Raw genomic sequence first — 11,863 nt, forward strand, 5'->3', positions numbered from 1 at the left:
CAGTTGTATTGGTATTCATGTCTTTAAACACTAGTAATATTATTTTATGCACTGTCATCATTTTTCTTATATTGGGACTTTCATCATGTGAATTTTAACTCTCATGGTCATGAAACTATAATCTTATTGAAGGGGTGGATTGAGACCATCTTCTGGGTCTCCTGGAAGACAGTTAGATTTTTTATATTGATGGGTATCTATTTTTTTTCTTTTGGAAGACCATCAAAATGGAAGATGGATCAATAAAGATACTTTAGAATACTGTCAAAAATATTTCTGGATCTGCTCCTGTTATTGACCATGTTACCTGTTGTGCATAATGAAAAATCAGTGTTGACTGACTGCTATTATAAGCATTATTTATTGTTGCATCAAAATTGACAAAATGACCTCTTTTGCATCTTTTTTTTCTGTTTTTTGTCTGTACATTTGACAGCTTTGCTGCCTTGTTTAAATGTGTCGTCTCTGGTGGCGTCAATTGAAGAATTGAAGTTGGTCTAAGTTGGTCCCGTGAACGAACCCAGTCATTTCTAAGTAAAAGAGAAAGCAGACAGATCGCACAGCAGTGAAAACAGAAGCGACAGGTTTTAATAAAAGCACATCTGGCGGCGTAAAACCAATTCTATTTAAGTTATATTACCTGGAAAATTTGAAAATCGAAACACCCATGCAACACAAAAGTGGTCAGTAAATGGAAGCGTGTTTCATTTGAAAATGAAAGGATATTGTTCCAATTTTTTAATTTGCCATTTAAAATAAAAATACTTGTGCAACACAAAAATTGATTAGCAAAAAGGAAGTTCATTCAGCTAACGGTAAAATGCTATTGTTGCGTTTTTTCATTGAAAACTTGACCGATTTCTGTTTCACGCATTGTAATTTAACTGATAAATGATTTGGTAGGTATGTCTCAGTTGACATACAAAAGCTATAAGGCTATTATACAGTTTATCGAAAATATCATAATCACAATTAATATGAAGAGAGTTGTGAAGTAAACGTAGCTGAAAAAGGAAATATAAGTAACAAAGAACAACAAAAAAAGCGATTATAAACATGCTCAAAAATAAAAAAAAATCACAATACCTTTGTATCCATAACAACATAGTTCAAATGATACCCTGGAAGGACGTTTGGGTCAGCGTTCACGTCATGAACCGCCATTTCCAAAGCTGGCACCACCCCAGCGCCATCCCAGCCCTCTTTTACGTTAATGTCAGCAAACATGACGAATGTTAAATTCCGCAAAGTGGTTGTTGACCCATTCATCGTCATCGGTGATGTAAGACGTAACTGAGAATCAGTGGACGAGGGTAGTGAAAACGGTGCAGCAGTGGTTGCAGATGATCTGTTAAAAGCGAAAGCGGCAATAGTTGGCGACTTTGGCCTTGCTGTGGTGCCAGACGCTCCTTTTCGAGTCGTCACATTGATACTAGACTCCCGTACGCGAGATGTCTCGTTCGTGTACGCCACATTTCCACGTATTGACTCCAATGATTGAGAACCGCTGTCCGGTTTAACCGTCCCAGAGCCTGAAGACGTCGTGTTTTCAGTCACTGTGTCACCTACTGTGAAGCCATTCACCGAAAAAAGGTTGCAAACGAACATTGTAACGAAGATCGAACCGACTCGTGGTAGATGCATGTTGCAAGCGTGGCAAGATTACATTCCATGTACCATATAGTACAATGCCAAAACGTGAAACAGTGTTGGAAGTACAGCCAAACCAAGAAATCAGTTCATAACAACTTTAAGTGCAAATCCGTGTTGTTGATTGTATGTTAAACAGTCACAGTATTTCCTTTTCATATGTGTGTCCTTGATTGATACAAAAACCCACAGGAATAGGTTGAACAAGGTCAATACGGTTGATATTAAAAACATATCATCTAGATTAATTTGAGCTCTTCTCTCATGTCGCCCAGTTCAATGCCGACTGCCCCGCGCCTTGCGTGCTGAGAAGGCGTAGTTCGTCAGCACCTCTTTGTACATAAACCTGAAAAGCTTACAACAGAGGAAATCTGTCAATTTATTAATGAATTGCCAGACACGGAAAAATTCATCTCTAGGTCACGAATCGCTGCCATATCGAGTGCGTACCGTGGTTAACCCACACACGTGATACATGAAAAATTGATATGAATATACCAATGAAAAGAACTCATCAAACTGTTGCGTTGAACTTTTCGAATAAGCCAGATGGACTCTTTCTACGCTGTTTCCGTAATATGACAAGTTCGTATGTGCCTATTAGAGTTGACGTCAAGCTAACAGCTTGGTTACAAAAACAAATATTTGGGCCTTTATCTTATGTCTCAAAGCAACCACCATATAACTGACAGGTTGAAAATCAACCTGCAGATTTTTGGACTGATGCCGTGTATGTGTATTTTCTGTTGATCTGATTGCCACAGTAGATGTTCGCATTAAATATCACTCGACATTGATCTGTCCCTGTAATTAAATACACTTCTAATTGTGCTGTTTAAAATGGAACAAGTATCATTTTCTGAATTATTTAACGGAATTGCTCTTCCGTATAAAGTGCTAAAATGACAATCAATCTTTTGGCGCCATGTAATGATCATGCGATAGTCTTAAATGGGTGTTTTATGTGTATTTCCTACATGTACTAGCCAAAGGGGACCCATGGGAGAGGTGAAAACATTTTGTTTGCATAATTTGTGCACCTGTTGCATACAATACCAAATACAATACGATACAAATACAATACAATACAATGCAATGCAATACAATGCAATGCAATGCAATGCAGTACAATGCAATACAATACAATACAAAAATGTGCGAAACGTCCCAATATACGGCCAATAAATTTAATGTGATCAATTACCAAAAAAATAAAGCATTTGCTATATTAAGATCTTGGTAACTGGTCATACGGCAATTGGTTATACAAGGCATTGGCTGTGCATTGGATGGCTATTGACATCGTGGAAGAATTAAGCTCAACACCTGCGCTATACTTTATGGGTATATTTGGGTTAAAGATCGCTTAGATATGTAGTTACTCCGTGCACATATTGTTTTTCAGTGCAATGTGTGTAAAAGAGGCAAAATACTAAAATGATCTACATGCGACAAGACTTAAGCGAAAAGACACTAAAAAGACTCTTAAGACATATGGACACAGAAGTTTCGAGATTTGTGCACCGATTTATGGTCTAATTTTATCACAAGATCTAATGTGTCTCTGGATGACTCATATTACTGTTTTAAGAAGAATTTAAAAACTTTTTTATTTAAAGAATACTTTAATTTATAGCATCTTTTTAGTTTTTAAAATTTTTAAGTATCCTGTTTTTAGTCTATACTGGCTTTAATTTATCTGTGGAGTTTATATTTTTTATGTAAACAGCGCTGAGACGCATGTGTAGCGCGGTTTTAAAGAAGTGTTTTATTATTATTATTATGTATCTACTCAAGGTACTTGTAGTTTGTGTGTTCAATTCCCTTCTTATATATTTATTTGATTTAGTATATCAATGTCTTTTTCACCACCGCGAAAGCATGAATAAGATAAAAAGTTATGTCATGCTCCTTACCTTAATTGCAAGGGTGGTGGGCGGGGCAAATGAGAGATTAGGTCGGTTTCCTGCGATTAGTACAGTAATCGGTATCACATTATCTGCAGAAGTGGCGCAAGCGTGATAAGATAAGACGTCCCAACTTAGCCAAGAATGCTCCTTCTGAAGAGAAAAAGCAAAAAGATTGGTCTCCTGTATACATCGTTTGCATTGATACACTTAATGAAGATCTGTTAATAAAATATGCATTATGTATATAGGTACTATGAAACATTATACTCGAACTGTTTGAATTAATACACTAAATGAAAATCTGTTTATAAAACATGCATTATGTAAGCACTATGAAACCTTACACTCAAACTGTTTATATGTGAGTCTGTTAAATTGGACACCCTACCTCGATGGATAACCTCGTCGCTCATATTTACATGTTATTGATTTATAGAGGTAAATGTTTAAATGACACAGATGAGCACGCAAAGCATTAACTGTTAACGAAATCTACACGGCCGCCAGCTTATACATACAAGAAACGATTTACCTACTGATCCATTCGATTATTAAGTTTTGTTCGTCAACTAACCATCAGTTAACACAACCGGGGTTCTTAAAGGCCATGGACAATGCTTTTAACTGCCTAAAATGAAAAGGATATATATCTGAAATGGATACTAATATAGCTATACCTGAGGACGGTTTCAGGAAAGGACTTAAGCCTCCAATTTCGTCTTGATTTTCAGAGAAAAAATGTCTTAATAAATGAATGAATAATATTGCGCGTTTATAAAACAATGAGGTTATGAATAATGGTCAGTCAAATACAGTAGACTTCCATGAATTTCTCTTGAACTCAAATTGACCAAATTTTGGGTCTGAAAGTTAAGACCCATTTCAGGCTTAAGTTCCTTTGTGAAAGCGGTTGTTGGTCGTACCGGTGTAACGAAACAGAGGGTTTGTGTAACAGAAAGCCCGCCCCTCCTCCCATTTGGTTATAATGGTTAGGGTTAGCCTGACAAAGTGGGTCAAAATCTAGGGCGAGGTTTACCTGTACAAAATGAATGGGAAGCGGACTCTCTATCATGGGTGACTCTCTGCCACGTTTAACCGGTAGACATCACCTTATATTAAAACACATTAAGGCTAATACTTGCACTAGAAGAAGTAAGTTGCCCAAGTCATTAAAAAGACAAGAATTATATTACGGAAGGCTGAGCTGATGCGTCACAGGTAAAGTAGACTAATAAGCATACAGTACAATTTTGTACGATAAACAAGCATATCGATCGGAAACGTGGCTTTTTATTATATTTTTCCAGTGCTGACTGAAACCCTGCAATGCAACTAATTGATTAATAATGTGCATGGCTTTTATGGTATGTATTGCGTGATTTGGTAATCGTGTTAATGTTGTGCTTCATTATATTATTAGCCCATTTCACGTTTCCACTGGTAAAGCCAGTCACTTGTACTTGAGGCATACGCGCTTATTAATGGCATTACTGTAGCTTATTGCAAAGATGGGATTTCTAAATTGCACAATTGTTTGATGCCTCTCGTTGTCAATGAATGGGCCATTCTTTTACATATACAGTGGCGGATTTGGGGGGATCAGGTCCTAACCCACCCTTCTGAAAAAAAATCACACCAGTGGTCCCCTCTTGAAATTAGACTTTTGACTAACTGAATCATACGTGTAGGTCTAAACCGTACCAAATGACACTCTTCGCCCTACCAACAATTTTTGGGGCCCGCTAAAGGGCCCCGAACCCCACTCCAAGTGGGAGGGGGAAGGGTCGGCTTCGCATCCGAGGACCTCCCCCTCCCCTTCAAATAATCCTAGATCCGCCTCTGCATATATGCATGGTTTTACCTTTTTTTACTTGAAATTTCTCTATCCAAATCGAATAGGATACCCAACAAATGAAAATATGTGCACTATTTGTTTGGATATTTATTATTTATGCCATTACATAACGTTATTTTAAATTACTCAACATTATCTAATGCTATGTAATAACTTTACACAATTCTTTTATTAGAGGGACCTTTCAATAAAAGCGGACGTCATCGGCCAAGTTTCGAACACCATATAATATTCTGTTTGCCGTTTACTTATACTTTCGCTTGGGTTAATGAGGAGACATAAATAATATGTATGTTTAATTGTGAGAAAGGCACTGCTAATGTTCCAGACCACTATTTTCTTTATTCAAGTGGACTGCTGTGGATTCATCTTGAACTGAATTACAACATAATTATTGATCCTGAAAGTTTCTTAAATTTTTTAAGCTTCTTAAAAGAAAAAATTCTTAGCTAAAGTCATTTGCTAAAACCGACCCCAGGCAAAACAGAAAGAGGTGAGATTTCTCACAGTGGCACTGTTCGAGTTTCTAGCAGGGTGTGCAATATAGGCTACGACACAATGGTTCATCAAAGCGCACGTTTAGATCTCAGGACCAGTTATTATTAAAACCTCAATGTAAAACGCTTAAAATATTCGGAGAAAAATCCTATGAATGCCCGGCCCAGTATGAATGGAATAAGTCACCATCAGAATTAAGGAATGTATTATAATATATAATAGGAATAATAAGCCCAGCAGATGATTTTGGAAAAGCACTAAAACCTATCTTTTAAAAATAAAAAAGTTTCATGACAGGTCATTTTATACATAACATTATAATTTGACATCTTTCTTTTTGTTTTTTAAATAACATTACTTTTAGCTAAATTGATCCTCTTTACTTTTCATTTTGTTTGTATTGTATTTTATTTGGGAAATCTACATAACATATTTGATGGATTTTTGACTCTAAATAAATAAATGAATTATTATTATTATTATTATTATTATTATCACAGACGAAAGCCAAAGTTGGCTTAATTCTTATCATGACACGCTTAATGGAAAAAGAACAAAATTAAACATAACAAAAATATGCATGAGCTTCGTACATGTAGTTGTATCCTATATGATTATCAAACACAAGCCGAATTACCTTCATACCGTTAGCTTACGGTCAACCTGGACGTACAATGTGGTCCTTCCTCAGTCTGATGAATGCCTAGGTCCAGGTTGGCTGTATAGTAACTGTATGAACGTATACCGGCTTGTGTTTGATAGTTATCGTATATAAAAATAAACATAATTTCATACTCACCGCTTACAGTGATAACGTCAACAGCTGGAATTCCCTTTAGACCTTTTTGTGGACGATTATTCAAAAAAATCTAAACAGTGTTTATAAGTTTTTTTATCACTCACTTGGTTTCCTGTGCCGATTCCCACCACGACTATTAATATCACCTCTGAATTATAAGGACTTTGATCGTTTTCGTTTTCGATCTCTTTTGGTCAGTCACTGCCTTTTTATCAATACAAACGTCCACTGTCCCCTGAGTGCTCACCGTGAATTCTAACTGTTCTGTCTCTCACCCTGACCAAAGCGTTGACCTGTGACTAGCACTTGTCACGGTGTTATGACAACGGAAAGCTAATGAAGACGCGAATTGATTGATGTCATTATCTTCTACCAGATGGCACTGCATCTGTGTCGCTCACTGTCGTTTTTTCCCAATCCTCCATCGTCGTCGGTAAAACGTACGTTGAAACGACAGCAGTTAATTTTAACGACGTGTTTTAGTTTACCCGTATAAGTCGTTCAACACATCAAACGACTGTCGTCTGCAACCGATTTTGTCGTCTGCGCTGATAATGGACAGGTGCTAATTTCTGCATCAACTTGGCAGCGTGATTGTCGTGTTGGCGTCGGGGTATCAATTATTTACGCATTTTTTATTGCCTCTGTCAATTTTTTCAAGTAATATCATGACTACAGAATTAAAACTTTTTATACTATTTCGATACTTTTGGTGTGTGTGTGTATGTGTGTGTGTGTTTTTTTTTTTTTGGGGGGGGGGGGTGGATGGGGGTGGGGGTGGGGGGGATCTGTCAGTCAGCGGATCGGTTCGAGCATAGGTCTGTCTCGCGGAGTAAGGCACGCACGCTGAACTGACTCATTCATTAGGAAATTGATGTAATCTAGTCAAGCTGATCCCTACCAATATATCATCTAAAAATTCCATAGGCGAGGCAGTCTTGCGTATTTTGTGTGCATAAATTTGCCCTCTGATAATCAGTTAATTGGCTTGCCGAGAGGTCATGGAATTTAGCATGGGATATGCTTGCACGCCTCCACGAGCAAGAACACGCACATTATCAGGCATGGAATGGTTTTGCTTAAACCCCGTTTACACTGGCCGGATGGCGTCCTTTTTGCCACCATGAAACTGGCATCGCTGCGGTCGTAGAAAGGAGCACAAATATCGCTTTGGTTGCAAAACAAATGCTAAATGATCGGCCAGTTGTCTGCATGTAAATAATTTTTTTTTTTTTGCTCTCATACGTGACCGTACTACGAGAGTCAATTTTGATTTCCCATGATGCTTGAACGTTCTTTTTATGTAGCGTTATCTGTGAAATGTAGGGGGTCTCTTATAGGGGGTCCCTTTGTTTACTTTGAAATCCACGTTTTATTTCCCGAGATACGTGAAGCACCCTATTCCCGTGACTGCGGCTTTTTATTCTTCGTCATTCGTAAAACGAATGATCAGTGATTTTCGACTCGCATTATCAGCGAGATAAGTATAAAATTTTATTTGCTGTGATTTGCGAATTGATGATTTTATTTCACGTGAACTCTGATCGTACCCCCCCCCCCCCCCCCCAACAGACCCTTATGGGAATGAAAAAAAAGCCTCGAGTATGATATTCGGCAAACGTTTCCTATCATTTTAAATTGGAATCTGGAGTCATGGAGAGTTAACAGGAGCAATGCGTTAGTAGATCGAGCGTAATTGGAAAGTGTAACATGATGGTTCTGGCGGTGTAAAACACACCCACACGTAATGTTTTCTCAGTGAAGCAATGTTTGGTTCACTAAACCGCAATTCCCACCTTTTGTTTTTCTCAACTACCACATTTCAGTAATGCCAGCTGCGACAATGGGCATCTGAAAGAGGATATTAACCCCTCACCCTTTTTCTCTCTCTGTCTCTCTCTCTCTCTCTCAGACACACACTCAGACACACACACACACACATCCACACACACACACACACACACACACTCACACACAAACGCACACACACACAATAAAAAGAAAAACAAAAGAAACCAAGCGAACAGATACAGTGTAGAGCGAACCTTGAAACTCTACAGCATCGTTCTAGATCTCTTTCTGTTTATTCGCAAATATAAAGTGCACATGTAATTGACGAGAGCATATTTTGGCACTGGTAATGATACGCGTATGTCTAGGGATAAACAACATTACATACGTATATACATGTATTTTATTTTTTCACAGACAGAAGTCACGTGAAATTGACACTGGGGTGATTTCTTTTGATTGGTAATGACTTGTCTGCTCGCTTCGCCCACTCGAAAACGTCACTGCAAAGGACACAAAAGAAAGACGTCAGCGCTCTGACGATATTGTTATTAACTTCTGTTCTGGCCACGCGTTAAATGGCTGGCACATGGAAGTTATATCATTTTGACTGACTTATGTCGCCGTGATTGGCGTCACCAACAAGCGAAGTTGAAGTCAAGGAGCAGATCTCCTTTCCACAGCTAAAAAAGATGGACTCAATTAACAGCGTTCTTGCTAAGAGACACGCACTTAGGCCCAAACGTATGTTTTTGGTAATGGTTGCAACGTCAATCACTCAAAATCGCGTTGTAATCTGGGAAAGAAGTAGCGTCAGTGTACGTTGCTTAGATCAAGTTATTTGGGATCACTGCGTTCCACATGCAGAAGGTCAATCCACTTTGTATTTTAAATTTTAAATCATAAAATTTTATCTCCATAAAATTATATATACCAAAATTGGTGTGTGAGGTGACATTCTTTAAATTCTATATTTAGTTTTTTCCTCTTAATAAACTTTTCTATTCTTTTTTTTTTTTTTTTTCTTATTTGTCTACAAGACAACTGTTTTATTTGTTGCATTGATCCTATTTTTACAGTTGTGCAGTTAGGTCTTTCATATTGTCTGCCTTTGTGCATGAACCTATATGCATGTATTTTAGTGAAAAACTGAATTCTTATTTTTCTCACAGCGCTGAGACGAATTTGGAGAGAGATTTAAAAGAACTGTTTATCATTATTATTAGTATTTTTATTCTTATTCTTATTTTATTATACTCACACATATAGGCCTATTAGTAATCTCAACAATCAACTTTTTTCTTAATGCTAAAACATTATTCACGGAGATAAAACCGATACCACGTCGTCTATAAGTAGGAAATAGGAGTTGGCGTAAGCGTTTTGAACTCTTCAACCCAAAACCTGCCAACCTATAACAGAGACGTACTCAAGGACAATTTATTTAACCACAGGCAGATAATATATATGTTGCACTACTCTACGATTTCGTAGACACTTCGAACACGAAACAAGTTGCTACTAAGAAATAATCAGTTTCTAGTGCCGGTAAAGATGAGAGATTATCCTTCTTTTCACCGTTTATCTGTGGCACGACATCACGATTCTTTATAATCAGGGTTCTCAGACATGAAGCCAGCGATTTCAGAGGGGGCGTGGGAGGGACGTGGAAGTTTTTTTTTTTTTTTTTTTGAAAAAGTGGACCTTTTTACTTCCGTTGTTCAAGCAAAATTTGAGAAGTGGCATTGAAGCTAGGTTTATTTTGATTCAGCGTGGACCTTCTCTAGCCAAAAGGGCGGTTCTTTCGAAACTCCGCCCCCTCCCTCCCCCTACTACACATGTACGTGTCTGGCTCTTGACAAAGCCTATTATGGGTTCTGTTTTGCCGTTTTGTCAAAAAAGCATTAGCCCAAAAATTAGTCTCGACTTTTAGACCAAAATTGTAGTGTACTTTGACCCCAAACAAATAAAAGTGGCCAAAAAAGAAAAAAAAAGAAAAAATTGCAGCTGTTTTGATAGAAAAAAATATTGTATAGATCTGTATTGAGAATCGTGTAGCAGACCAAATTTTCGATCTAAAACTTTCGGCATGGTGCTGCATGAAGATAGTTTATGTTAATCTGAAAACTTGCCTCATCTTCTTGGTAATATTTTGCAGTTCAGGCTTGTTTTATCGATTAAATCTTTAAAGAAGCGTGATTCAATTGCCGCAGTCGCATTTACAGCGTTATCAAACCGACTACCTCCAACAATTGTAACACTGGTGACATTTCAGGTGAGTCTTTTTACTCCTATTATTCCAATTCTTGAACAAAGCATAATAGTGCAATTTCTGTGTCTGTTTTCTCTTTTGGATTCCCAACAGGGTTTCCAGAAAACGCGTCGCTGATCTGCTGCGTGGACTGCTGCTAACAAGAATTATTAATTGTAATTCTGGGAACTCGACTTATTGTGCAGGAAGTATTAGCGATACGACTTTCATAATTACTAGTATTTTTCAGTCTGTTTGGCCGCGTTTAATAATGTCCTATTTTCTGTGTCTGCATACCCAGCATGGCTACTAATCTTTCCCTATTCTGACCTTTAAAAATAAAAAAAGACTTTATGTCGCCATTTCCTACTGAATTTTTTGATACTCAGCTCCACACGCTTATCTGAACGTCTGACCATACATTCAGACCCAATAGCAATGAATAACTCTTTTGTCACAAATTAATAAAAACTTAATCACTCACGTATTTCGATATATCCCTTGGACATCTTTGTCATTCTCAGAGTGACACAGTTGGCGTCGTGTCACTGGTTTATTATTATTTATTTATTTATTTTTGCACTCCCGCCCCCCCCTCCACTCTGTGACGCAACTACGGCACTAAGAGTTATCCTACAGCTGCCGGAAAGTGTATCCGTCTTGGGGTAGTGTATATATGCGAATTTTATTCACTGTTGGTAAGGATCTCTGGAATCAGCCATCGAAAAATGGCACATGCATTGAATGCAGAGCAGTAAGGAAGACGGTGGAAGGTGACAAGGTGCTGTGTCAACTTCTGAAATCGTTTTTTTTATGAAATGGGGGTTATGCTATATGTATTTGAACACAATGGGCACATACAGAACAGGGGACTAACAGATCCGCAGATCAAATATGGCCGACCCACTTGGATGCATGGTGCGTAATCCGTACAGGAAATCTATTCAGAGTCTTATCCTGAATTAAACGGCAAGCTTTTTAGTGGGACGCCATATTTGATCTGCGGATCTGTTAGTCCACTGTTCAGAATGCGACCATTCGTTAACATACAAGAGTCGATTCCTATATATACCCGTAGAAATATGCCATACAATTACTGGGTAACCGCA

The 11,863-nt window shown here is 37.9% G+C and overlaps 1 protein-coding gene across 8 annotated transcripts in view; it reads right to left on the bottom strand.

Moving 5' to 3' along the window:
- LOC106181790 (gamma-aminobutyric acid type B receptor subunit 2) overlaps window positions 1-7,055 on the bottom strand; it is a 32,303-nt gene extending 25,248 nt beyond the window's left edge. For 2 of the 8 annotated variants that reach the window (XM_087013256.1, XM_087013255.1), the window contains exons 1-4: window positions 6,817-7,055; window positions 4,093-4,188; window positions 3,567-3,710; window positions 1,087-2,004 (exon numbers count right to left, since the gene is read on the bottom strand). In XM_087013256.1, the coding sequence (XP_086869382.1) occupies window positions 1,087-1,644 (558 nt within the window). In that variant the 5' untranslated portion in view covers window positions 1,645-2,004; window positions 3,567-3,710; window positions 4,093-4,188; window positions 6,817-7,055. Of the gene's footprint in view, window positions 1-1,086; window positions 2,005-3,566; window positions 3,711-4,092; window positions 4,189-6,712 lie in introns of all 8 variants that reach the window. The other 6 variants (XM_087013253.1, XM_087013252.1, XM_087013249.1 and 3 more) reach the window with 6 other exon arrangements.
- Window positions 7,056-11,863: the final 4,808 nt, after the last annotated feature.

Source organism: Lingula anatina, chromosome 5 (genome assembly GCF_051362555.1).
Source record: "Lingula anatina isolate TDL-2025a chromosome 5, LinAna3.0, whole genome shotgun sequence".
Taxonomy (NCBI): Eukaryota; Metazoa; Brachiopoda; class Lingulata; order Lingulida; family Lingulidae; genus Lingula; species Lingula anatina.